We start from the raw sequence: 27,676 nt of genomic DNA on the forward strand, positions 1-27,676 counted from the left end.
ACAATCTTTTGTCCACACTGTTAGAAATTACTTATTTGCCCCATATAAAAATGATATACAATGTACACGTTTGTTTCAAAATAAAATTCATAAATTCCATAATTTTTGATTTTTTGTTCACTTACGTACTGATGACATCTACAGTACCTGTATGATCACTTATGACACTGGTGACATCTACAGTAACCTGTAGGTGATATTTAGAAATAAAGTGAGGATAACTCCTTAATTGAAGATTGTTTATCAACGACAAATTAAGACAGTATAGTTTCCAAATTGATCTATCTTACTAAATCTTATTCCATATCATATTGATTTTTTCAATGATTATTTTATTACCCACACTTTTTTCAATGCTATTTTCTGGGTTCTACAATGGCAGATGGTCATAACAGCTCAAGCCAGTATGTGTAGAAGGGGACAATATTTTCAAAAATAAAAAAATATATATTTTTGAAGTTTATCTTAAAATTATTGACTAAAGAATATAGAAATTAAGTCCTTTGGAGTGAGAATGTGGAATTAGTAGTTTTAGTGATAGGGTCCATTTCGTACGCGCCTCCCACGTCAGTCCCGTCTAGTCGTTTGTGTCCTGTCAGTTGGGAGGTTTTTTCGTCAATGTCTTGCAGAGTGAGTAAAAGGATTAAAGAACTATTACTTTTTCTATATTCATTAATTGAATAATATAAAATGAAATTTGGAAAAAAAAGAAATTACCCAAAAACAGGGCCACACAATGACAATTTTTCCAAAGATTATGACCAAGAATTATTTTTCTAAAAACATACTTTTTATTGCAAGAGCAAAAAATGACCCTTCTGGCCTTCATAGGCTAAAACATAACATTACTAAATGTGTCATTTTTAGAATATGAAAATTCTGAATTATTTGGAAAATATAAGTCAATGTAATTTGAAATCAGAGACAAGAATTTGAATTTTTTTATCTTCGGTTGTGCAATGTTAGATTTTTTAGAATAAATAAAATATAATTATAATGTATATTCTTAACCTTAAGACTTTATTTTCAAATGATGGGAGGTTTCTGTTATGATGAAAAAAGGCATTCGTCATTTACAAGAATAAACGTGCTAAAAATCTTTTGTCTCCCTTGACACTAGTTCACTAGATAAGTCTCTTTATCAAAAATAGTTTTCTCCTTCTACCATCATACTGATATGATCTAGTTGCTAAAAACATAAAAATGATCCACCGCTGACATACAGTATTTTTTCTCTATCAAAAACAGGAGCAGATGAATTAGTATTTTTCTTCAGTTACAAAAGTTACTTACACAATTACCACCATTGAAAAGTTTGAGCTTCTTTTTTTATTTCAATAGAAAAATATTAAAAAATAATCAATTTTGTCCCGAAAAGAAATCCATGGCACTATGCCTTATATATCGAATGAAGCATTGATTTTGCATGTACCAAAAGCAAAATAAATGATTTAATATGTATTTTTGTATTAGAGACATACATACATCATTTACTATAGCTATCATATTACCGTTCAAATAAATAATGGGTATCGTTTATGCTCTGTCGGCGGTGGAACATCCCAGAGTAACAAAATTCAATGAAATATTTCGTAAATGATTTTGGCACTAGTGTGAAAACTTTTTTTATTAAATCGATCCTGGTATTAAGGATCTGCTCTGGTTAAAAGTAAAATTTGTCTGACTATACAAACGATAATCTAAAGCAATATTTTGCAAATTAGTTGTCTGATAAGTTTAATATTCATGAAATTGACAAAACCAAAGTTTGTTTTAAAGCAAAAATAATAACACACTTTCAAACCATATTTTTGCTCAGAACAGCTGTGTATGTCCCCCCTACCCCCTAAATTTTGAAGATGAAAATACCTCGTTTTTTGCCAGATTGAACGCTTCCCAGAAAAAGTTCTGATGACTGACTTTTTCTAAGATTTTGCAGCTCAAAGTTGTTTCTAAAACCATCATAAAAACAGGGGGGTCAGTGTGTTTGATGTTTTGTCCAATTACAAAATGTGTTATTTTTCAGCTTTTCTTGTAAAAAATTAAAAGAAGTTGATCTTTCACTAAAATGTAAAAAATAAAGACCAATATGTTATAATCCCCCCCTTAAATGCTTATCATTGACATCTCAGTGATCATACCAAACCGATTTACAACAAAAATTAACTCAATATATCTAAAACTGTTGTTGCACTGACAAGTTAAGTAAAACTATTGAAGCTAAAAAGGTGAAATTTCACCTCTCTACAAATTTAAAATGTAAAAAATGCACGTTTTCAAAATGGCCGCCAAATCAAACTCATATATGAAAAATTTACAACAAAAAGAAGTCCACTTCGTAGCATATTTTTATATAGCAACTTGCTACAAATTAAATGGTGAAAATTAGTTTTTAAAAATCTTTAATTAAAGATGAATCGAGACTTCAACGAGACGGAAACCTCACCAGAGCAGATCCATTAGTGGTATTCAGTTTGTATTGATAGTGTGTATAACTCAAGTATTGACCTTAAAGTTTAATAATTCATTAACATCTTTATCTCTCTTTAATGAGTGAAAAAAAGAAACTGACTTTGATTTACAAAATGTAATTTACTAAATTTCATAACAGTACCTGAATGGAAAGGTACCGGTATCTGCCAATCACTATTTATCAGGGATCGTCTGCCATCGGGTGTCACTATCCTGATAATTGACACTATCTTGATGGTATCACTATCGAACATTTTGGATTGTCAACAGGAGTCACCAGACTTCCTTCTTTTGAGATGAGATAAGAGCCAGGCACCAAATGAGGTGCGCAGATACTGGAGTTGCCATTCGGGTTGTCACTATCCTGGTGGTTGTTACGATCCAATGGTGTCACTATCTTCATGGTTGTCAAATTCCTGATGGTTATGGCTATGGGTTCGAATCCCATGTGGGGCAGTTGCCAGGTACTGACCACTGGCCGGTGATTTTTCCCCGGGTACTCCGGCTTTCCTCCACCAACAAACCTGGCGCGTCCTTACATGACCCTGGCTCTTACTATTCTGATGGTTTTCCACTAACCTCATGGTGGTCACTATCCTCACGGATGTCACTAACTTGATGGTATCACTTTTCTCCGATGCCTACTGTTTTGGGTTTGCCAACAAGAGTCGCCAAACTAAAACTTCCTTGTCTTGGATTGAACAGCCAATGAGTCCAGTGCCTTGCAGAACCCCAAAAGTGGTCAAGATACTGCAGCTGTCATTGGAGAGAAATAGTGAAATCATTCAGTAAAGTGGAAATCATGATATGACATGTTTATAGTTTCTTTTAAAGATTGCGGTTACAAAATTCCACTAATAAAAGATAGCTGCATGTTAGCTACTTGGCAGACATATTTTTCCCAAATTACTACTCAACAAGGGTACTAGGGAAACATATATACAGATAGTATGTTGATTCGAAATAACATGAGCAATAAAACTGCAATTTAACTTTACAATTAGATGTAAGCTTTACACATGAGGTTTTATAGTAAATGTACCTGTTTGGAGCTCTGCTAATCACTAATGGTCACCATCACGGAACGTCTGCCATCGGGCATCACTATCCTGATGGTTGTCATTTTTTTGATGGTGTCACTATAATCCTGATGGTTGTCATTTTTTTGATGGTGTCACTATAATCCTGATGGTTGTCGATATACTGGTTGTCACTATCATGGTGATCATCACAATCCTAAGATGCCAATTATTTTGAATTGCCAACAACAGTTACAATAATAAAACTTCCTTTTCTTGGGGGTGAACAGCCACTTAGAAGAGTTATGAACCTTGTAGATCACCAAAAGATACTGCAGCTGCCATTTGGGGAGAAAAAGTGAAATCAGTTAGTTTGGTGAAAAACATATGATCTGATTGAACCCAGTGGTTACAAACTTAACTATTCAAATTCAAATTAGCTGTCTGTTAGCTATTTTAGACATATGAGCCCCAATATGCAATGTGCTCAACAAGGGTACTAGGGAAACCTTTATTCTTGCATGAAAATTGAGAGAGATCCCTTTGTAGTTTTGATAAATTATCAATGGACACAAGAATTCCACGGAAGTGGATGTGTCGCCTGCACAGCATCACAAAAATAGTTATTTACAGTTTGAAAATATTGTTAATTATTAGGTGAAGTTATCAAGTCCCGTAACTCTTGCAAATATGGATGGATTTGGACCAGTATCAAACCACTCCCAGATCTTATCAACCAATATACCAAAGGAGAAGGTACGTTAAGACTCGAATATGGCCTCAAAATTAATTCTCCTGTAAAGAACAACATATTTTGCCATATAACAGCTGAATACATTTGCTAACACATTACATCTCGAAAATATCCCGCATGTGCCAATTATGTTCACTATGACGTCATCAACATGCAGTTTCCCGCCATTTTTCACAAAAATCCTTGAAAAATCATACTTTTTGAGTGGTTTTCTCTAAAAATGAATGTGGCCGCCTTCGTGGAGCAGAAAGAGATTTTCACACTTTTGTGTATCGTGTATTTACGCATATCCATGCAAAATGTAAAGTTGCTCCAAGGTGGCGGCCAAATCCATTTCAAGCCTTTTCTAACCTAAAGATGATGAATTTCTAGCAAAATTTGGCGAGAAGAGGAAAATCATCAATTTGATGACGTCATAGGTGGGACACATCGTGTACATGGTTATAAAAAAATATGTTTTAATGAATGGCAAGTATGAGAGTATTTATTGATATGAAATAGATGGGGATCAGAGTTATTTTTTTCGGCCTGAAAAATTAAGGCCAAATACTGGTCCTATCATATCTACTCCTTTGGTTGAAATTGGACAATACCAAAGTTATCAAGTGAAAACCATTGGATTTATCTGTTTTGACAATTTTAAAGTCCCATTACTCTTGGAAATATTGATGGATTTTGACAATTATTGAACTCATCCGAGATCACATTGATAAAAAGCAATATACCAAATGGTTGAAATTAGACAATAAATACTAAAGCTATTGAGTGGAAACCATGGATTTATCTATTTTGACAATTTTAAGGTCCCCTAACTCTTGTAAATATTGACAGATTTTGACAATTATCGAACTCGTCTGAGATCTTATCGATATAAAGCAATGAACCTTTGATTGAAATCGGACATTAAATATTTAAGTTATCGCACAGAAACCATTTCCCAGACGACGACAGTGCAGACATAGTGATACCTTAAGTATTTCCGAACGGACACTGGTCCAAGGATAAAAGATAATTTGAATGACCCACCACTTGATGGTGATGGGCACAAAATACACACATGCAGTTGCAATAACACTGTAGTTTAATTTTACAATTCAATTATAAGCTTTTTAATAATATAATTTTTTTTAATAGTAAATGTACCTGAATGGAGCTCTGCTAATCACTACTAGTCACCATTACGTCTGCCATCGGGTGTCAATATTCTGATGGTTCTCAATATCGATGGTTGTCACTATCCTGGTGGTTGTCTCTATCCTGATGGTTGTCACTGTCCTGATTGAATCACTATCCTGGTCCAGATGCTCTGCTAAGCATTATGGGTCGCTATCAAAGAACGTTTTCTATCTAGTGTCACTGTCCTGATGGTTGTCGCATATCTTCATGGTATCACTATCCTGGTGGTTGTCTCTATCCTGATGTTGTCACTGTCCTGATTGAATCACTATCCTGGTCCAGATGCTCTGCTTAGCATTATGGGTCGCTATCAAAGGAGGTTTGTCCTGATGGTTGTCGCATATCTTCATGGTATCACTATCCTGAAAAATATGAAAATATTTGAAATTATTATGACATCAGGATCATGTCATGTATTGCCATTGTGAATTTTTTTATTTACAATATTTACATTTTTATTTACAATATTAACTTTTTTTTTTTTTTTTTTTTTTTTTTTTTTTTTTTTTTTTTTTTTTTTTTTTTTTTTTTTTTTTTTTTTTTTTTTTTTTTTTTTTTTTTTTTTTTTTTTTTTTTTTTTTTTTTTTTTTTCATTTTTCATAAAAACACAATTTTAATACCCCAGAACATTTATACATTTGAAAGCTGCCAAGGTTGGGGCCTTGGGGTCAGCCTTTTAAATATAAACAGATGTCCCCTCACAGGGGGGCTTTCATTCGTCACACGTTAACACTAACGATCTTTCTAACTAACTTTCTTTCTAACTTTCTTACAAACTTTCTTAGAAACATTTTTTCAAACTTTCATAAGCTTTCTTACAAACTTTCATCAACTTTCTTACAAACTTCCTTACAAACTTTCTTTCTAACTTTCTTACAAACTTTCTTACAAACTTTCTTTCTAACTTTCTTTCTAACTTTCTTACAAACTTTCTTTCTAACTTTCTAACAAACTTTCTTACAAACTTTCTTTCTAACTTTCTTACAAACTTTCTTACAAACTTTCTTTCTAACTTTCTTACAAACTTTCTTACAAACTTTCTTACAAACTTTCTTTCTAACTTTCTTACAAACTTTCTTTCTAACTTTCTTACAAACTTTCTTACAAACTTTCTTTCTAACTTTCTTACAAACTTTCTTTCTAACTTTCTTTCTAACTTTCTTACAAACTTTCTTACAAACTTTCTTTCTAACTTTCTTTCTAACTTTCTTACAAACTTTCTTTCTAACTTTCTTACAAACTTTCTTACAAACTTTCTTTCTAACTTTCTTACAAACTTTCTTACAAACTTTCTTTCTAACTTTCTTACAAACTTTCTTTCTAGCTTTCATTCCTTTTATTACATACAATTTAATTCTACAACTTCTCTACCTGTTGTCCTGGATTTAGATGGCATTGTGCAGGAACGGGGAGGGAGGGGGATGCAAGGGCAAATGGTTACTTTAGATACCTTAGATACTTAAACGTGATACTTTATAAGGTCGACCTGAAAGGTCAGGATAACCTAACAATTTCGCAGAAACTTGCCTAAATTTCCAATATGGTCCCAACCAAGTGTTTTTTTCCGGGCCTATGCAAAATCCAAGATGGCCACTACAGTGTCCATTATTTAAAACTACTTCTACTAGTATGATTTAGTAATACTTGTCTGAAATTATCCGGACATGATTTCAAACATATGCTATTTTTTGGATTGATCCGAAATCAAAGATGCCTACCCTGACCACCATCTTCTATCTATCAACGCAACATGTCTAAAACGATCCTGACATTGTCCTTACCAAGTGTACTTTAAAATACATTTTCAATGATGGGCACAAAAATCGCCATCTTGAAAAAAAATTCATTTCCTTTTTCAATGGAGCCAAGGTTGTTAAATGACTTTATGGTCTCCTGTATTTTAATTAGGGACCTTTCACCTTTTGATGACAAGTTCAAATCCCACGTGGGGCAGTTACCTGGCACTCATTGCTGGTCAACGGCATTTCTTCACCGATGACGCTGGCTGTTAATTTGGTCAACTGCAAGTGTACATATAGAAAGTAGCGGTTAGAATGTTATTTACTAAATGCGTGCTTAATTGTGCTAGGGTATATGGGTAGGGTAATGTGAGTATTGTTAGGGACAGGGACGAAATATATTCCTATTAACTACTTTCTGTACACTTCAGTTGAGTCAAAATTAAAGCATTGCAGTCGTATCACTGCAAGTGTTCAGTGTCCTCAAAATCTTAAGTTATACCTCAAATAACAATAATTGGGTCACTGCAAATGGTCAGTATCCTCAAAATCCTGTGATTTACCCAAGTCTTGCAGTCGTATCACTGCAAGTGGTCAGTATCCTCAAAATCCTGTGATTTACCAAGTATTGCAGTCGTATCACTGCAAGTGGTCAGTATCCTCAAAATCCTGTGATTTACCAGTATTGCAGTCGTATCACTGCAAGTGGTCAGTGTCCTAAAATCTTAAGTAAGTTATACCTCAAATAACAATAATTGGGTCACTGCAAGTGGTCAGTATCCTCAAAATCCTGTGATTTACCAAGTATTGCAGTCGTATCACTGCAAGTGGTCAGTGTCCTCAAAATCTTAAGTTATACCTCAAATAACAATAATTGGGTCACTGCAAGTGGTCAGTATCCTCAAAATCCTGTGATTTACCAAGTATTGCAGTCGTATCACTGCAAGTGGTCAGTGTCCTCAAGATCTTAAGTTATACCTCAAATAACAATAATTGGGTCACTGCTAAGTGGTCAGTGTTCTCAGGATCGCAAGTTCTATCTCATAACAATAATTGGGTCACTGCAAGTGGTCAGTATAATCCTCAAAATCCTGTGATTTACCAAGTATTGCAGTCGTATCACTGCAAGTGGTCAGTGTCCTCAAGATCTTAAGTTATACCTCAAATAACAATAATTGGGTCACTGCAAGTGGTCAGTATCCTCAAAATCCTGTGATTTACCAAGTATTGCAGTCGTATCACTGCAAGTGGTCAGTGTCCTCAAGATCTCAAGTAAGTTATACCTCAAATAACAATAATTGGGTCACTGCAAGTGGTCAGTATCCTCAAAATCCTGTGATTTACCAAGTATTGCAGTCGTATCACTGCTAAGTGGTCAGTGTCCTCAAGATCTTAAGTTATACCTCAAATAACAATAATTGGGTCACTGCAAGTGGTCAGTGTCCTCAAAATCCTGTGATTTACCAAGTATTGCAGTCGTATCACTGCTAAGTGGTCAGTGTCCTCAAGATCTTAAGTTATACCTCAAATAACAATAATTGGGTCACTGCTAAGTGGTCAGTGTCCTCAAGATCTTAAGTTATACCTCAAATAACAATAATTGGGTCACTGCTAAGTGGTCAGTGTCCTCAAAATCTTAAGTTATACCTCAAATAACAATAATTGGGTCACTGCTAAGTGGTCAGCGTCCTCAATATTTTGTGATGTATTTCAATTAACACCTTATTGGGATCACTGCATGAGTTCAGTGTCCCACAAAAACTTTAAACCTTAAAACTATATATACGTGTATTGTATACCAATTTACAATACCAATAGACCAAAATTTCAGAAATTGTTCAAGAATTTAAAAAGTGGACACTGGCAGCCATCTTTGAATGCAATCCTGGAAAAAACCCTTTATGCACACTCCAAAGAGTATGTCTGTCAAAACCTTATAGCATTACATGATATACCTCAAATAACCGGAAGTTGTATCACTACACGTGTTCATGTGTTCCTCACAACCTACCACATAACCATATCACTGAATGCATTCTGTATCCCAAAAAATCTTATAAAAAAATGTACCTCAAACAACCTTAAGTTGTAATAATAGTAATTCGAAACGGAGCAAAAACAATGTCCCTTCTTCGTTTAGGGGTACAAAAGTATGGAACGGAATTTGGGAGGAAATTACCAAATCACCTAAATGGGGACTGATCTTAGATGTTGGAATGAACAACCAATTAATGGTGTATACTACTGTATACATTTTTGGGTGAGGGACAGGAATTGGGACGATTTTTGAGGGGTTACCACATCCTCAAGCAACATCATTCCATGGACAAACAGATAAAGGATATTACATTACAATACATTATATATGACATCACATTACATAATCCTTATGCCAAGCTGGTCTGCGGGTGGCACGACCAGATCTGCGGATAGGAACAGGTGATGCTGGGACTGGTACTGCGGGGACAACAGAGCTGGAGCTAGGCTGGTCAGCAGCAGGGACAGGGAAAACCTCTCCTCGGCAGCAGCAGGTAGCGTACACAACCTGCAAGATCACAAGTACACAGTTCAGTAAACAAGTATAGGCGCATATTACAAAATATTCAGCAGATATACAAGAGATGAATATTGCCGAAATATTGGCCAGATATGTTCATGGTTTATCAAAAAAAATGATATCATTTATGAATATGAAAGACTCGTGAGTATGTGAATATGAAGGATATGGATATACTAGTAATCAACTTGAGGGCAAAGAACAATATTTATTTGTACGTCACAATTTATTTTTAAAAACTGTACGTACATTTTTTCATCCCGAGTGCAGATTATCCTTATTCTTCCTACACATACATTAATATGTATATGAAAGGAACCATGGCACAAATAACTTCTCCAAATATTGTATTAGATTTGTGTTCTCAGCCATGTTCCTTTTTGCTCAATTTTGACCTATTGTATTCCATGGCGGCCATCGTCGTGGTTACTGGTCTATAAAAGTTGCACAAAAAAAGACCTCAAAATAATTTTAGCCGCTAGTAACAATACGATCTATAACTTAAAAACAATAAAAATGAACTTGCTAACGGATCCCTGCTGAGCAGTGAATAAAGAGAGATAACTCTTACTGCATGGTTTTAGAAAATTTGAAACCGTGACAAAATTTGTTATTTTACTCACAATTATGGTATTTTTCACTTTAAAAATTTAGAATTTGATTTAAACATCTTTGATGCTGGTCAAAAAAAATTAAAACGGTCGACACATCTGCAGGTCACCAGAAATGACCTTACGAAATTTCATGGCAATCTGACTTAAAGTTTGAGAAAATGGTCAAAGTCCCGGCAGAAAAAGAAGACCCAGAAGAAGAATACCTTATTAAGTTAGAAATGTATAAAGAAAATATGTAAGAATCTGAATATAACCTTAACTTGTTAAATAAACTAGATAGACCATTCATACCTAGTCATAATCATATTTTATTTAAAAGTATTAAGGGATGTAAACTTAACGTATTTTTTGTCTAATTGAAAAAAATAAATGCTTGGTAATTAACAGAGAGGAAATGAAAGCAACAAGCACATCTTTAGAAACATGCATACACAGGAAAAGAACAAATATTAAAAATACCTTTTCAAAGTTACCAAAGATACATCAATACAATGGTTCCAGTATAGACTACAACACCGTATACTCCCTTTGAATAATTACTTAAAAATTAAAAATATTTCTGAAATAAATTATGTAATATCTGTAATACAGAAGTTGAAACCAAAGAACACATATTTTGGTATTGTCAAAAATCTTTCCAAATATAGCAAGATATGAAAAGAAAAATATATGTAAAAACTAATAATGTTAAAAAACTAATTATGTTATGGAATTTAAATTAGAAACAGTACATGTTTTGGTATTGTCGAAAATCCTTCCAAATATGGCAAGATATGAAAAGAAAACTAATAATGTTAAAAAACTAATTTTGTTATGGAATTTAAATTAGATACAGTACTCTTTGGTGAGACTGAAAATTTGTCAATACCACTCAATTTTGATATTCTATAATAAATTATGAAGTTTTGTATTTTTTCCTGTATCATGAAAAAAACAAAACATAAATATGGAAGGTTTGATGGAGTTTTTGTTTACAAAATATGATGTTGGAAAAAAAAGCTGTCAATACCAAATAGGTGTATTGAGAAATTTGATCAAATATGGATCAATTGGAAATACATTTTTGAATAGTTCTTGAAATATGCCAATCAATGTTTGTATGATGTTTTATGTTGTAGTACTTAAATATGTATGATTTGAATTCTTTTTGGTTTGTTTGTGTATTGTCTATAATTCTTTCTATGTGTGTGTGTCTTTTTTCTATTTTTTGTTTGTTGATACAAACATTACATTCTCTCTAGTTCTACTACAAACATTAATCAAAAACAATAAATTCCAAATCATTGTTATCAGAATACTCAATACACATGTAATTTTCTTGATTTGTTTTCTGCAAAAAGTTACATATGCATGTCCCTTCAACTAAAATGGCTTTCAAAATTTATCTGTAAAAATTATATTTATATTGGTGCATGCTTTGGAGGACAATATTGTTCGAGGAGTTGACCTCAGGGCACCCAGCTCTGGCAGCTCTTACCAAAACACTAATGTGTATGTATATATACACATCACATACAGCTGGGGGAATAAAATATTTGTACTGTAAAAAAAAAAAAAAAAAACACACACACACAATAAGTTCCCTAGGGACTCCATTGAGGGTGCGGGGGGATGGGGGGGGGGGGGGGGACTTACAAATTGTGAACTATATGACCCTGAGATCAGTAATCCATAATTTTGGTTGACCTTTGGCCATGAGAGGCTTCTGCAAATTTCTAATGAATTTGGTTAAGTGGTTTAGGAGAAGTCGTCGAAGATATAAATTGTTTATCGCTATACAAACAGAAGGCGATTAGGTTAAGTCTTTCTCACGTGACCTGAACACTTTTTCACGGTAGGGAATAATGAATTTTACATCTAAAATCTTACCACAGCCTCCGCAAGAGAAAGCCCACGGCTAACCACCACTGCGAGCGACGTCGCAACCCGGTCAACCAAACTGCGGAAGGAAGTGTAAAACACAACCTGCAAAGAACAAGAACGACAGAAGTTCAGATAAGATAAAAAAAAACACGACAAACATCAACAATTGCTTTAGATTTATACCGGTCGTGTGTAATATTATGAAAAAACACATGGATAATATCAAGATTTTCTTTGGATTTCTTTGAAATGGGGAGAATCCATTGCTGTTAATTTATCGAAACCCTATACATAATATGCTTGCATACATACCAAGCTGGATACACATTCCCTAGGTGAAGGACACATGGCAAATGATGAGTGACCTTATAAACCTATTTCATTTGTCTAGGAAGCTGTTCCTGTTTTTTACATCACAGGGATCTGAGAATTAGTTACAGATTATATATAATCATGGACCCACCAGAGTACCCCAAGACCATTACGTTTGATTGGATCCCGTGTCATCTGGAAAATCCTGTTGATATTACTTCTTTGGCCCCTATATATGTATTATAATATCAAGGGTATGAACTCTACGGTAGAGAAAAACAGACATATTTTTGTGTATCCGAGTTGTTTTTATAAACGGGCTCTACATATCAGTGACGCATATCGAACATTAAAGTTATATGTGCCGTAACTGGACAAAAAAAATTGATGTTATTTTTTCTTTATTAATCTATTGAAAACCACAAGGTTTGACGAATTAAGCTGTGAAAGTCATTCAAATGACTTCAGATGCCTTATAAATATTAGCCTCAACACATATACTGTAAAGTTGTTGTATTTTATGCGTTATGTATGTTTAGATGGAAACATACCTGCAATTATAATTTTACAATTACTAATAACACTGTAAAAATGTGAAATGAAATTGTAGACCACAATTTGGCTTCATGGTCTGACCGTATGTACTCATTTCAATTCACTATAAATATAAATATAATGCCAAAAATCATTTTCAGCTCTTATATGTGCTTGTAAAAATAAAAACCTATGGATAGAAAGTAGTGTAATTCTCAAAATGATGGTTACTTTTGGTGATGAATAACATATTAAAAACTCATCTTGATTCACGAGTATGAAAAATACGGCACCTATAACTTTAAAAAGAAATAATTGATACCATAAAACATGTATATACTATTGACTAAAAATTTGTGTTAGGTCCCTGTGTTTAGACTTGCACATCTAAAATGTTTGTTTTTCCCGTGCGAAGTTGATCGGGTCACGACAATTACGGAAGCGTTTCGTACATGTATGTTCACTGGAGTTTGACGTTCTGTCAATAACAGATAGTTGAAATATATATAAAAAATACCTCTATATATACTATTTTATATAATGACTTATGTATAGTATAAATATAAGAAATACCTCTATATACTATTTTATATAATGACTTATGTATAGTATAAATATAAAAAAAAAACACCTTTATCCTATTTTATATAGTATATAGGGGTATTTTTTATATTTTTTTTTATATTATTGACAGAACGTCAGACTCCTGTGGTATGTGCCTTTAGCCTATACATTGTAGCTACTAGTACATCGATCGGGCCAAGAAAATGTTTTCCGGAGTTTCCGTGAATTTATTGTGGGCCACATTAATTATTTCATATTTTTTTATGACTTCACATTTGGTGTCAGTAACGTATTACCCAGTTTTAGTCAACATTTTATGCAGGGATCTAGAGAACGTGGCAATTTTCTTGTAAATGTTTGCGATTACAAAAAAAAAAAAAAAAAAAAAAAAGGCCAAAGAGGCCTTCACCTGAGTGCTGCTACAGAAAGAGCATTGCAAAGTTGGTTCAAATCTGTTAAAAGTATTTATGAATCAGAATAAACTTTAAAGTTGAACCTTCGTATTAGAATTTTTATTTTGATAGTGTATTATGTTACCAAACCTTATGCTTAAAATTCCAATTTGCTTTGCCAACGTTAAACAACAAAACCAAACTAGAAGTCAGTCAGTGTCAGTGATTTTATAAATTTCACTATTTAATCTATGAAGAGTATTTGGTTCCATCAAACCTGTGAATTCAGAAGCAGATTTTTGAAATTTAAGCCATTTTGACCCATTTTGGCCCGCCCCTCTGGTCCCTGGGGTCAGCCAAGACCAATATGGATATGGTGTTAAAATGCTATTTCATGGCTAATAATTCTAACCCAGTTTGACTCATTTCCTATTAAAACTAAGCAAATAATGTTCATAAATGTATTTTTCCCCTATAAACTATAGTGAATTTGACCCTTCCCCAGGGGAAAGTCTGAGATCCGAGGGCCATGCAATTCAAAATTTTTGTAAAGGGCCTTATGACCTTCCAATCTATGAAGAGTATCTGGTTCCATCAAATCTGTGAATTCAGAAGAAGATTTTTGAAGTTTTAGCCTATTTGACCCGTTTTGGCCCCGCCCCTAAGGCCCCTTGGGGTCGGTCAAGACCGATATGGATATGACGATAAAATGCTGTCACAGGCAAAAAATCTAACCCAGTTTGGCTAATTTCCTATGAAAAATAAGCAAATAACATTCATAAATGTGTTTTTCCTATATAAACTATAGTAAATTTGACCCCCCTCCCCAGGGGGAAACATGAAACCCCAGGGTCATATAATTCACAATTTTCGTAAAGGACCTTAAGACCTCTCCATCTATGAAGAGTATTTGATTCTACCAGTTCCAGAAGAAGATTTTTGAAGTTTAAGCCTATTTGACCCCTTTTGGCCCCACCGCTAAAGGCCCCTATAGGAGTCGGTCATGGAAAATTTGTTAATAGGATTCAATGGCCATTTCATAGGGATAATTCTGACAACATTTAACTAATTTTCTATTAAAAATGACCAAATAATGCTCCAAAATGTGTTTTCACTACATAAACTATAGTAAACTTAACCCCCTCCCCACGGGGAAACCTGAGACCCCAGGGTCATGTAATTCACAATTTTTGTAGAGGGCCTTGAGACCTTTGAGTATTTGATTCTGCCATTTCTGGAATTTCAGAAGAAGATTTTTGAAGTTTTAGCCTATTTGACCCCTTTTGGCACCACCCCTCAGGCCCCTAGGGAGCTGGGACCATATAATTCACAATTTTGGTGGACCTTTGGCTATGAAAAGTTTCTGCAAAATTTCAACAAATTTGGTTCAGTAGTTTTGGAGAAGAAGTCGAAAAAGTAAATTGTTTATCGCCATACGACGCACGACGGACGACGACGGACAAAAGGCGATTAGAATAGGTCACTTGAGACTTCGTCACAGGTGACCTAAAAACTGAAAAGTTACCTATATTGTACCTTTAACAGAGCTCTATCTAAAGTTTACATGTATACTATGATATATTGTCAATCTCCTTATTTATTACATATAACTAACAATATTCAGCATCAAAATTACATCAGCCACCTATTTCAATCATTCGCTAAGTGGAATTAAAGTTGTAGTAATAGCACAGGCGTTTGGCTCTATAGACATTTTCTCCATATATATATGTATGATACTGTACAGTATTACATAAAGAGAGCAAAATGTCTATAGAGCCAAATGCCTGTGGTAATAGTAAGTATACCTAACAGGCTTTACAACCTTTAGAAGCTGGAAAGTATTGATACATGTACAGTATCTTTACTATACGAGTTTGAATGTATAATTAAGAAAAAAGCACAGACCATTTCCGCGCAGCCTCGCTTTCAATGCTTTCAACTTTTCTTTACTTTAATGGTCAGAACTGGGAAACTAAGCAGAACTTTACCGCCGTATTAATATGTGAGAACTTTTGGAAGGCCAATGAACGCATTTAGACTGGTTTTCTTTGCCCGACTATTCACTTTAAGTGTAATTATTACTTTAATAATATTAAAATATTTTTAAAATCAGAATCATCTATTATATATATATTGCCGTGAATATGAGAAGGCTTCATAAGTTGAAATAACTTGTTCCCGATCCCATTGTTCTTACACAGATAAAAAATGTTTTAAATAAGAAAATAACTTAAAACTTTAGTCTGGACTAGGAATAAAAACGAACGTTACATACCTTACCACAGTACACAAACTTGCCTAGACACTGAAGGATCACCTCCAATGCCAGGAAGAGCGCAACGAAGAGTTCCATGATGAATCTTGGATAGGTAGCAAAGAGCGTGCAGTATCGTCAGAGAAAATCTGAGAAGTGGGCAGAGATCTGGCGCCAAATTCAGAACCAACAATAGTCCTCGTGCCACGTGACCAGCATATTAATCCAGCCAATAGGATACTACGACCGGTTAGTGAAAAGTGGTCAACTCACCACATCACGGGGATCACACAGGGATACGAGAATTACCGATTTCTGATTTAGACCTTTAAAACGTCTAAATATGTCTTAGGGCACTCTGGTCTAAACTGTGACTAATTCTCAGATCCCTGTGGAGGATCTGGAAATTAGTTTAGAACGTTTCTAAATTTATTTTTTTTTTAATTTAGACCCTTAAAATGCCCCATATTCCCAATGAACGTCTTAGAATAGTCTAAGACCTGGCATGAATTTCAAACTAACATCATAAATATATCCAGACGTCTTGTGTCTCTCACCTGTTTTTTTAGAGTATTTATCTTACAATTAGAAAATTAGATTATTAGCAAATTGACCCACGATTTGTTTGTTTTTAAATCCATACCAAATAATGATGATATATATACCATAGGAATATCCTATCCAATACATATTGTCAGAGAGGAAGTAATTTATATGAAAAAGTAGCCTAATTCACCCTTTTGGCCCCGCCCCTCAAGCCCCCGGGGGTCAGCCCTATCATTTATCAATTTTGAATCCCACCGTATATGGATGCTACTATTGAATAAAGAGTGCTATCCCGTGCATAGTTTCTGAGTCGTTTATAGGAAATAGCCAAATTGACCCCTTTTGACCCTGCCACTCACGATCATTCCCCATGGGGTCAGCCTCGTCATTTGTACAATTTTGAATCCCCACTCTACAAGGATGCTACCATTGCATGATGAGTGCTCTTCCATGCTTAGTTTCAGAGCAGAAGTCGTTTATATGACGGGGAGTCAACCCCATCTTTTTACTATTTTAATCCCCATCCTATAAGGATGCTACCATTGCATTATGAGTGCTATCCCATGATAAGTTACAGAGAAGAAGTAGTTTATACGGTAAAAGCCAAATTGATCCCTTTTGACCCCGCCCCTCTGGCTCCCGGGGGTCAGCCCATCATTTGTATAATTTTGAATCCTCACACTATAAGGATGCTACCATTGCATTTTTAGTGCTCTCCCATGCTTACCTACAGAAGAAGTCGTTTACATGGAAATAGACAAATTGACCCCTTTTGACACCGTCCCTCAGGCCCCATGGGGTTCAGCCCCATCATTTGAATAATTTTGAATCCCCACCCTATAAGGATGCTACCATTGCATTAAGAGTGATATCCCATGCTAAATGGTAACAGCCAAATTGATCCCTTTTGACACCGCCCCTCAAGTCTCGGGGGGGGGGGGGGGGGTCAGCCCCATCACTTGAACAATTTACAGTCAGTAATCCATAAGGATTCAATTCTTTAATTCCTTGAACCTTACGGTTCATCAGAAAAAAGTGCATGAATATATACAGTGCAACAAAACTTACAATATACAATCACATAGATATTTAACACACAGACACACATACATAGTGTAGATACACCCAACACGTGCACGACCGCTACGCTAGTGTAGAGAGTGTTTCTACATTTGTTTCAAACAGTATTTATTCTTTTTTTTCATGGCAAAAACTATAAATTTTCCTAAATTAGATAATTCTTTATTATTTCTTGTTTCCAGAAGTTGAATAAATTTGGCCATGCTAGGATTATTATGATGATATTTTTTGATAAAACGGTTTCTAATATCTAAGTAATTATTGCATTTAATTATGAAATGGTACTCGTCTTCAATGTCATCATTATCACAACATATACATTTTTGAATGTGTCTGTCTATATTTCTATATCTACCGGTTTCTACATTTAGTTTATGAGAAGGATGCTATCATTCAAATTTTGTGAATTCCGACGAGTGATTATGGGAAGAAGTCGATTGTTGATGGACGGACGCCGGACGCCACAGTATCGCTTAAGAACAAAAATATAAAAAAAAAGAATAGCTTCTCCCAAGCGCTTTCGCGGCTCTTGTCGTTCTTCAGAAGATTTCATGGTATTAATAATAAATCACACAGAATAACTTACGTTTGAAGAGAACGTGTCCGCCACTTTAATCTGTCTAAGTGTGGTAAATACATGTAGATAGCAATGAATAACGATGTCCAGCCGTCTCTGTCCAGTGCGTGAATGCGAACATAAAGAACGTACAGGTGCACGAACAGGTACACAAATCACGTGACACATTTGCATGACACTACTAAAGCATGAGGACTGCTGGCACAACATATCAAACAAACCGATCGGTTATACCACAGGGATCTGAGAATCTGAGAATATTTGCGTGTTATTTTTTTAAGGTGAGAGCACTTTGTATAGGTGTGTGAGGATGATTTTGAGAGGGAAACTATCGCTTTTTCCAACGGTAGTAGCCGTTTTTGTGAAGACGTGCTAGAAATGTGATTTTTAGCCGCTAAAGCTAGGTTGGGTAGAAGTTTTGTGTCCTTTACGTGTATAGTAAATGTAAAGTATGATTTTTACCGATTTTTTTTATCTATACCCCTAAAACGGTCTATGGGCACTCTGGTGGGTCCATGAATGATATAAACTGTAACTAATTCTCAGATGGTTCCAGGGTTGAAAATATTCGAATACGTAACAGATTACATAGTGAAAATGCAAGAAAAAGTATAAGTAACATCACCTCAGGACCACAGGGATCTGATCGAGAATTAGTAACAGATTATATAATCTTGGACCCACCAGAGTGCCCTATAACCATTTTAGACGTTTTAGAGGTCTAGATAAAAAACGGTAAAAAATACTCTATATAGTACCATGTAGTGTAACTTACAGTCGGCCGGAAAACATAGAAGGCCGGGTATATACATATGACCCTACGGGACATTATTTGTCAATGGCAACAAGCATAAAATGAAAAAAAAACATGTTCCATAAAAATGCCAGAGGGGTACATGGGAACCTATTTCTCCTCCCTCACTGTTAAGGATGATGGTGAAGAGAGTCAAATAGTGTAAACTAAAGAGAAAGGTCGAGTATTAGATAGACGATTTAATAAGGGCGCAGCCCTTCGTGCCCGAAGCACTTCTAAGGTAACACATACACGAAAATACAAGGAAAAACTACGGTGGCTGATTTATGCCATTTCGTCTTTTCGTCTTTTCGGGGCGAAAAGACGAAAATTAAATATCTTAATTCTCGTCTTTTCGTCTTTTCGCCCCGAAAAGACGAAAATTAACAAATTTAAATTTCGTCTTTTCGCGGCGAAAAGACGAAAAGACGAAAAGTCAAACACGAAAAGACGAAAGTGAAGCACGCTAATTAGCGCCTTTAATTTTCGTCTTTTCGCCTTCAAAAATCTCGTCTTTTCGTCTTTTCGTCTTTTCGCCCCGAAAAGACGAAAATTACAAACCTTAAATTTCGTCTTTTCGTCTTTTCGCCCCGAAAAGACGAAAATTAACAAACCTTAATTTTCGTCTTTTCGCCCCGAAAAGACGAAAATTAACAAACCTTAAATTTCGTCTTTTCGTCTTTTCGCCCCGAAAAGACGAAAATTAACAAACCTAAAATTTCGTCTTTTCGGGGCGAAAAGACGAAAATTAACAAACCTTAATTTTCGTCTTTTCGTCTTTTCGCCTTTTCGCCCCGAAAAATACAAATTACAGATATACTTTGTCATCTATCATATACGACGGAGATTATAATGTAATTTCTAATGTACAATTATGATGAAGACCATGTCATGTATGTAGTCAAAATGTCTTTTCAAATAATACACAGTACATTGTACCTACTGATTGACTGTTATAATTAACTGTATTTGAGCAATTGCTTGGTACAAGTCCTTCCTTTAAACTCAAAGTCTTCACGAGTTGTCTTTCATAAATTATTTTGTTAACAAGTTTATCCGTGGTTCAAACGCTTTCAAATAATACCCGCCGACAACTTTTTTTTTCAAGTTGTGTAGGGGAGGCAACTCCTGTAAGTGCTATGTTTAGCATCTTAAGTTCATTATGGTCCTTACATATACACGGCAATGTTTTGATAAGCGTGATTGCTAAAGAGGGCGATTAGAACACAAAAAATAAGATATTAATGAATTTAAAAAAAATGTATCAATCACGCTAAAGGATTTGCGGAATGATGAATCTGTTAGTGGCACGTGGCATATGCCACGTGTGAGAAATCTACGTAACTGCTGTAAACAAACACGTTGACTTCTGTTTTAAAAACTTCTAATCTTAGTTATTGATGAAGATACTTGTAATACTATCAATTTAATAAATCGATTGTTATCATAAACTACTTTGATGCTTCTATATTGAACAATTAAGTCAATATTAAGATAAAAAGATTTCAAAATGACTTCCACACCAGACCGGAAGGCGAAAAGACGAAAAGACGAAAATTAAGGTTTGTTAATTTTCGTCTTTTCGGGGCGGCGAAAAGACGAAAAGACGAAATTTAAGGTTTGTTAATTTTCGTCTTTTCGGGGCGAAAAGACGAAAAGACGAAAAGACGAAAATTAAGGTTTGTTAAATTTCGTCTTTTCGGGGCGAAAAGACGAAAAGACGAAAATTAAGGTTTGTTAATTTTCGAAAAGACGAAAAGACGAAAATTAAGGTTTGTTAAATTTCGTCTTTTCGGGGCGAAAAGACGAAAAGACGAAAAGACGAGAATTTTGAAGGCGAAAAGACGAGAATCAAAGTCACTAATTAGCGTGTATCACTTTCGTCTTTTCGTGTTTGACTTTTCGTCTTTTCAAAGACGAAATTTAAAGTTGTTAAATTTCGTCTTTTCGGGGCGAAAAGACGAAAAGACGAAATTTAAAGTTGTTAAATTTCGTCTTTTCGGGGCGAAAAGACGAAAAGACGAAAAGACGAAATGGCACAAATCAGCCACCGTAAAAAATGCAATCCTACACACTGACAGCCGTGATTTTTTCATTCATATGTGGAGGTAGACTTTAATGCCTTGCCTTCAGTCATATTACCCCTGAACTCACTAGCACCCCCAGTAGACGGGTTGGAATTCTGGTGCAAGCTCCGCATATGGACGCGCGTCATTTAAAATATCTGTACAAAAAATGCAGTTTACACACCAGTAAACAACAAAAAATAAAAATCATTCCTTAAATAACGTCATAGTCCGTTTAGCCAATCAGGCGAGGCTTTATATTTATAGCTTTGTGACGTTAGATTTCCCGCGATCCCGTAGAACATCCGCGTGATGCTGACGGATGAGGCGGCATGCTGAAAACAAAACAAATGGATTGTGGAAGGTAAGCTTTAACAGAGAATTAAACTATTTTATCTGTAATATTTGCTAAAATTATAAATAGCGACTGAAATAAGGACGAGGGATACGGATAATGTAAAGAGCCTCCGGCACAAACAGGTCCTCCTTCAGGTCCCGTTCAGGTCCATTCAGGTCTTTAGAAGGACTCCAGTCAAAGGTGCCTGGCTCCCCATGGCCAGTACTCGCTACGTACAGTTGATAATAGACAAAGGTTACACATTGTGCACACGGTGTGAACTACGGTTCAGATTTTATTTCACTCTCAGACATACAAGTATGTAAAGGAGGTCACTATACATAATATAAACATACAAGTATATTGGGCCCATAGCGCGACAGTGCATTACAATATGTATTAGTGATGTACATGCTCAATCAAAAGTTTTACAAATTTTTTCAAAAACTTACATATATTTGTCAGAACAGTAATGTTACATATAGTAAACAGGCCTTTCATTTTGATAACACTATGGTTTCTATAATAGTAACTTGGTATATACATTTCTCGTAAACGTTTCACCATTTCATTACTGCATTGAAACAACTAATGATATTCGTTTCCGTAAAACATAGATTACAAGTTCTATTTACTTCAGGGGTCCCAGTCCATTGTTCGAGGTTCTGAATTTTATGATGATTTGTCTATCTATTGGCTTTAGTTTCACAAGATACTTTTCAAATTCAAAATTACTTTTAAAAATAGAATAAGTACGACCTCTTGATGAATTCTCTATATCATTAAACCATTTTTGTACAAATTGATCTTGTAATCTTTGTTTTACGATAGATTTTAAATATTCTCTATTATATGTACATACATTCTGGAAGTCCCATATATAATTCAAACCAGTTTCTTCAAAAATATTTTTAACATTATGCATCCATTTGAATTCCATGATATTATTTGTTTGCAAGTTTAACATCAACTTATATATATTACTTGAAAGATTATCAGTAATAATCAATTTGTGCCAGAACATAATAATTCTGTTTTTAACCTCTATATAGTGAGGGAATCTCCCTAATTCACCATATACCATGTAATTACACGTACTTTTCCTAACGCCGAGTATATGTTTACAAAACTGTAAATGAAGATTTTCTATAGCTGTAATATTTTCGTGACCCCATACTTCTACTGAGTACATCAATATTGGTAAAACAAGGGAATCTTATACTTTTAACTGGAGATCAATAGGAAGAGGGATGTTTCTTATTTTCTTGTAAACAGCAAACATAGCTTTTCTTGACTGTTCCAACAGTTTCAATTTCGTTTTATGAAAACTCCCATTGTAATTCATCAATATTCCTAGATAAGAAAACGAATCTACAATCTCAATCTCTTTGTTAAATAATGTGAAATGAGGACGAGTTCGAGACTTCCTCTTTGAAAAAATAACAATTTTTGTCTTATTTGTGTTTACTTCAAGTTTCCAATTTTCACAATAAATTTCAAATTTATTTAAGGCTGACTGTAGATCGTTAGCTGATTCAGCCATTATAACTGTATCATCTGCATAAAGAATTACAAATAGTTTAATATACATTCCAATAGTATTACCTAAATCTTTTACATTCTTCAAACAGTTGACACCATGCTCTTCAAAAAAAGTTTCAATGTCATTAAGAAAAATAGCAAATAAGAAGGGTGACAAATTTTCTCCTTGCTTTACACCGACGTTGCAAGTAAACATATCAGATACATCATTTCGATTTTTGACACAGGATTTTGTATTTTCATATAGATTAATAATTGCTTTAAACATTTTCCCTGTTATATTGCTTCTTTGAGCTTTTTGCCATAAACCGAGTCTCCAAACTGAATCAAAAGCTTTTCTAAAATCAACAAACGAACAGAACAGTTTTTTACCAAGTGAGAAATAGATAGAAGTTAGAACATGTAGAATAAAAATATTATCAGTTGTAGAATGGTTTTTCCTGAATCCTGCCTGGGCAGAAGTTATCAAGTTTATTTCATCAGCCATTTTGTTTAGTCTACAATTTAATATGGATGTAAAAACTTTACCGAGACAAGAAACGAGACTTATTGCTCTATAATTATCTAAATTGTTAGGATCCCCTTTACGCTTATATATAGGTTTTTTAACCCCTATTTTCCATGAGCTTGGAATGAAGCCCGTATCAAATATGATATTAAATATCTTACAATATTTTTATAAAGTTTTTGTTGGTTTTTCTGTAAAATATAATGGAGACAGCTTTTCAAATAGATGTTTCTCTTTATTCGTCCAGTCCGAAAGTTAATAAACAAAATCACAAAAGTTATAAAGATAATAATGACAATCTGTAGTTATACAGTAAAAGTTACGAACAACAATCTATAACGTAAACCTATATTGTTATATGAGACCAGAGACTAAGATACAACCAGAGAATAATAATGTACATGGGGAAAATTAGTATATATAGCTTGGCATGAGAAGTTTAGGATGAAGGCTGCTGAAGATTATGATTACAAGTTTGATAAGAAATTATTGAACACTTTTATAACTTCATAACTGATAATTAAAATGTAAATAAGGTATAAGTCAGATTAACCAAACAAGTCATAATTACTTTATAATTTAGAAGTTTGAAATATAATTATATTACTAGATGTACAATACTGTTTAGAAACATTGTTTGTAAATATTCCTAATAGTCTACATTCAAAACATAAACAATAACTGGTCATCCTACACAATGAAAATACAAAGATTGTATTTAAAAATAGAACAGAACAAATGTTCAGAAACAATATAAAATATACCTGCTGTGTCACAACACATTATTATAAAATAAATCTACATGTATTTGAAATCTGTGAAACATAGTCTACTCAAAATCGCATTCGATGATTATTCTATCAACAATTACCTTCTTAACTTTACATCGTAACCAATCGATTACATTATTGATAATCATAAAAATAAACTTTTCAATCAGTTCTTTCTAATCTCAGCATTCACATAAAGGGAAGTTGACAAGTTAACAAGGGGGATAACTCTACATGACAAATTGTATAATTTGATCAAAACAAGGGAGGTAACTCCGTAAGATTTTAAGTAACACTCAATAAATACAAGGGAGGTAATTCACTAAAATTTAAAGTAACAAGGCAATTAACAGATTGATAGATCTGGTTAGATTCACTTATAGGTGTTTTCAGTAAATGTTTAGAATGATTAATAAAGTGAAATGGTTACCAAAAAAGGAATATAAGTGATTCAAATGCTATCATATTTTGGTTTTAACAAAATAACAAAAATGATAATTTGCAATGAAAAAGCAATGAAATACATTCAAAGTGCTAGGAAAAACAATACTTGATCAATAATTTAAGGATAACAAATTAGAACTGTTGAAGAGTTATTAAAATGTTACCATTCATTTCTCTTTAATAAAAATAATAATTAAATAATGTGTAATGCAAATACATGTAATGCTAGAAAAATTCTATATGAGAACAATCATTTTAGAATAACAATATAGAATAGTTCATAAGAAAACATAGAACAATTACAATACAAAATCATATATACAATTAAGATTGTAAAATAAAACATTTTCTCACCTGTAAAATATAATGGAGACAGCTTTTCAAATAGATGTTTCTCTTTATTCGTCCAGTCCGAAAGTGAGGACCTGGGCGATTTTTCGGAAAGTTAAATATCGCTGCTCCAAGGTGAGAGTTAATTACATGATTTGATTGGTCATTTTGGAGATTTCCTTTAGATATGTAAATAAGGTAGCCCTAAGGAGTGTAGAGGCATGCGCAGAACTACGCGTGGGTTCGGACCCTGAAGTGATCTATATGCAGGTAATCCCTAGGTAACCTTACGTGAAGGGTATTATATACTTAATGACATTAGGACGTAAAAATTAACTTGAATACAAAGGCTGGTGTCACTGGGTAGCCGGAGGTAAACCTTTAAAGAGTATAGGTAAATAATAAATCTCTCAGAACGGAAATACGAAATTTATGTACAAAGCAATGTTTGTTCATTAATCTTGTTTGATAGAAAAATTCACAGCGTCTGTCTAATCAGCTGATATCTTTTACTCAAATATTACAACAGGAAGGTAGAATTCAAAGGACAGTCTTTCTAAGGAATGTAATTCATATACAAGTTTTCTCAATAACTTATTTACAAAATACTGCAATATAAAGACGAAAACTAGAATAGTTAAATTTGACCAAATTGTTTCCTAATATAAATAGGGAAATGAAGATTCAAATTCAAATTTTAAAAATAAAATAAAACTCAAATTTCTCTTATGAAATATCCCTCCTGGTTCAAGAAATCTTCGTCCCGAAGATTATACATATTGTATTATGTGATACATTTTATACACAATAATTCAGAAAAAAAGTATGTACAATGAAAATATTCATAGGTTTACAATGTCACAAAAATACATGTATAGATTATATGCATATCAATTTGGAAAATACAAAAAAATATAATTCAAATTACTAACACATGAACAAAATGTTACAGTTCTTTCAATAGACTGGTATGCTATTGGTAACATGACACATTTGTATATGGTTTTTGAAACCATTTATCAGTCAAAATACAAGAAAAAAATTGAAATCTATATGCATTTGTACAATTGAGCTCAATATAAAAAAAATGTATATACAACAAACATGGATGTACCTTCACATGAATGTTTACAATACAACATTTTAAGTACTGGAAAGTTCTGTCAACTGAACTGATGTCCCATTTAAGTATATAAATGCACTTATGAAGTCATAAGTTGTCATATAAATCTAATGTATAAGATGATGAGCCACTAACAAGTATGCTGTGTAAGGTTGGTTAAGGCGTCTAGCTTTGAAAGGTGACAGGGAAATGTTAGAAGATGGAACTACATGCTTAATAGTATAGTTGTTCATGATTGTAAAGCCGTCCCAGCTTATAGAAAGCATATAGGTAAACAAACTCCAGTAATTGTAACATTAGAAATGTCTTGTGGTGGTGAAAATGTCCAGTTTTCAGGACAAAGTGAAAGATTTGCTATAGTGACCAATTCACATTCACTACTAGTTGTTAGTTCAATTAGAACAGTGGTTTTGTGTGATTTGGTTAGTTTCTTCCAGATATAGTATACACTGAATAAGATAAAGAGTGTGGTTAAGATAGAAAGTGTGACATAAGGCCAAGGTGACATAAGTGTATTGTAGACATGCTCACTGATTGGGGTTTGAGTGGTTAACTGAGGTACAGCAGGAAAATGAAAACTTGGAATTTTAGGAGGTACAGTGAGTGCACTTGTCTTTTGTACCATTAATAACATAGTAGATAATTTCCGAACCTTTGAGTAAAGACAAAAGATAAGAAACAATAGCAAGAATTGATGTGACAGTTCCAATAAGGGCGATAACTCCACTAGTGTCAGGCCAAGTACTTATTGAAAAGGGAATTTGTCCATCTAGCATTGATTCTGACAAGGAACTAAACACAGTTTCACCTTTTTTAGTTTTATCAGCTATTTTCTTCAGACTTAAATGGTACTTTTGGTCATTTGCCAAATATTTTGTAAAAGAATGGTTATAGATTTTCAAAGTAGGAATTTTGATTGAAACAGATTCTGAATATGTGGTGTCACCGAGAATAGCTGAATGCCTGGAAGATGGGAAGAACTCTTGTAAAATAGCAAGATTAACAGGATGAATAACAGACATATCTTTGCTAATGTTATGACATGAACTTAACCGAGATGGAATAAACAAATTATCAGATGCCACAGTACACCTACATGGAATCTGGGCAACACAGAAAGAACAACCTTTAACTATTTTCTGACCTGAGGGGCAATCTAAAGCAATCATTGATGTTTGGTATATTAGCAATGATGATGGAGAAACTTCCTGTATCTTAGGAGTAAGAACATGAGGTAGAAACCTAAAATCACATGTTTGTTGTACATGTACCAGGTGTTTTTGATTGTAGAATATTGCTGATAAACA

General features: G+C 34.0%; 1 protein-coding gene and 1 long non-coding RNA gene across 4 annotated transcripts; both read right to left on the reverse strand.

The window, feature by feature from the left end:
- Positions 1-1,958: 1,958 nt before the first annotated feature.
- LOC138312468 (uncharacterized) lies at positions 1,959-8,939 on the reverse strand. Its single transcript, XR_011206958.1, has 4 exons — positions 8,746-8,939; positions 5,389-8,563; positions 3,515-3,829; positions 1,959-3,228 (listed from the first exon to the last, which is right to left on the reverse strand). It is a non-coding gene; the product is annotated as an uncharacterized lncRNA (long non-coding RNA).
- A 48-nt stretch (positions 8,940-8,987) lies between these two features.
- On the reverse strand, positions 8,988-18,645 carry LOC138312472 (uncharacterized). Of its 3 annotated transcripts, none has more exons than XM_069253332.1 (3): positions 18,466-18,645; positions 12,201-12,296; positions 8,988-9,705 (listed from the first exon to the last, which is right to left on the reverse strand). In XM_069253332.1, exons 1-3 carry the CDS (start codon positions 18,628-18,630, stop codon positions 9,532-9,534), a joined length of 435 nt encoding a protein of 144 aa, XP_069109433.1. In that variant the 5' UTR covers positions 18,631-18,645; the 3' UTR covers positions 8,988-9,531. The 3 variants fall into 3 exon arrangements, with proteins under 3 accessions (XP_069109433.1, XP_069109434.1, XP_069109435.1); XM_069253333.1 differs by lacking the exon at positions 18,466-18,645 and adding an exon at positions 16,275-17,714 and having other exon boundaries at positions 8,989-9,705; XM_069253334.1 differs by lacking the exon at positions 18,466-18,645 and adding an exon at positions 12,507-13,209 and having other exon boundaries at positions 8,989-9,705.
- Between the last annotated feature and the right edge of the window lie 9,031 nt (positions 18,646-27,676).

The sequence above is a fragment of the Argopecten irradians genome, unplaced genomic scaffold (genome assembly GCF_041381155.1).
Source record: "Argopecten irradians isolate NY unplaced genomic scaffold, Ai_NY scaffold_0330, whole genome shotgun sequence".
NCBI classification, from domain to species: Eukaryota; Metazoa; Mollusca; class Bivalvia; order Pectinida; family Pectinidae; genus Argopecten; species Argopecten irradians.

What these genes read in the sequence shown, in the direction of transcription:
- LOC138312472 (XM_069253332.1), bottom strand. Translation starts at nt 18,630, where the DNA reads ATGCAAATGTGTCACGTGATTTGTGTACCTGTTCGTGCACCTGTACGT. An exon ending in CGGACACGTTCTCTTCAAAC is followed by an intron (nt 12,297 to 18,465) that starts GTAAGTTATTCT and finishes TGTTCTTTGCAG; the next exon opens with GTTGTGTTTTACACTTCCTT. An exon ending in TTTCTCTTGCGGAGGCTGTG is followed by an intron (nt 9,706 to 12,200) that starts GTAAGATTTTAG and finishes GTGATCTTGCAG; the next exon opens with GTTGTGTACGCTACCTGCTG.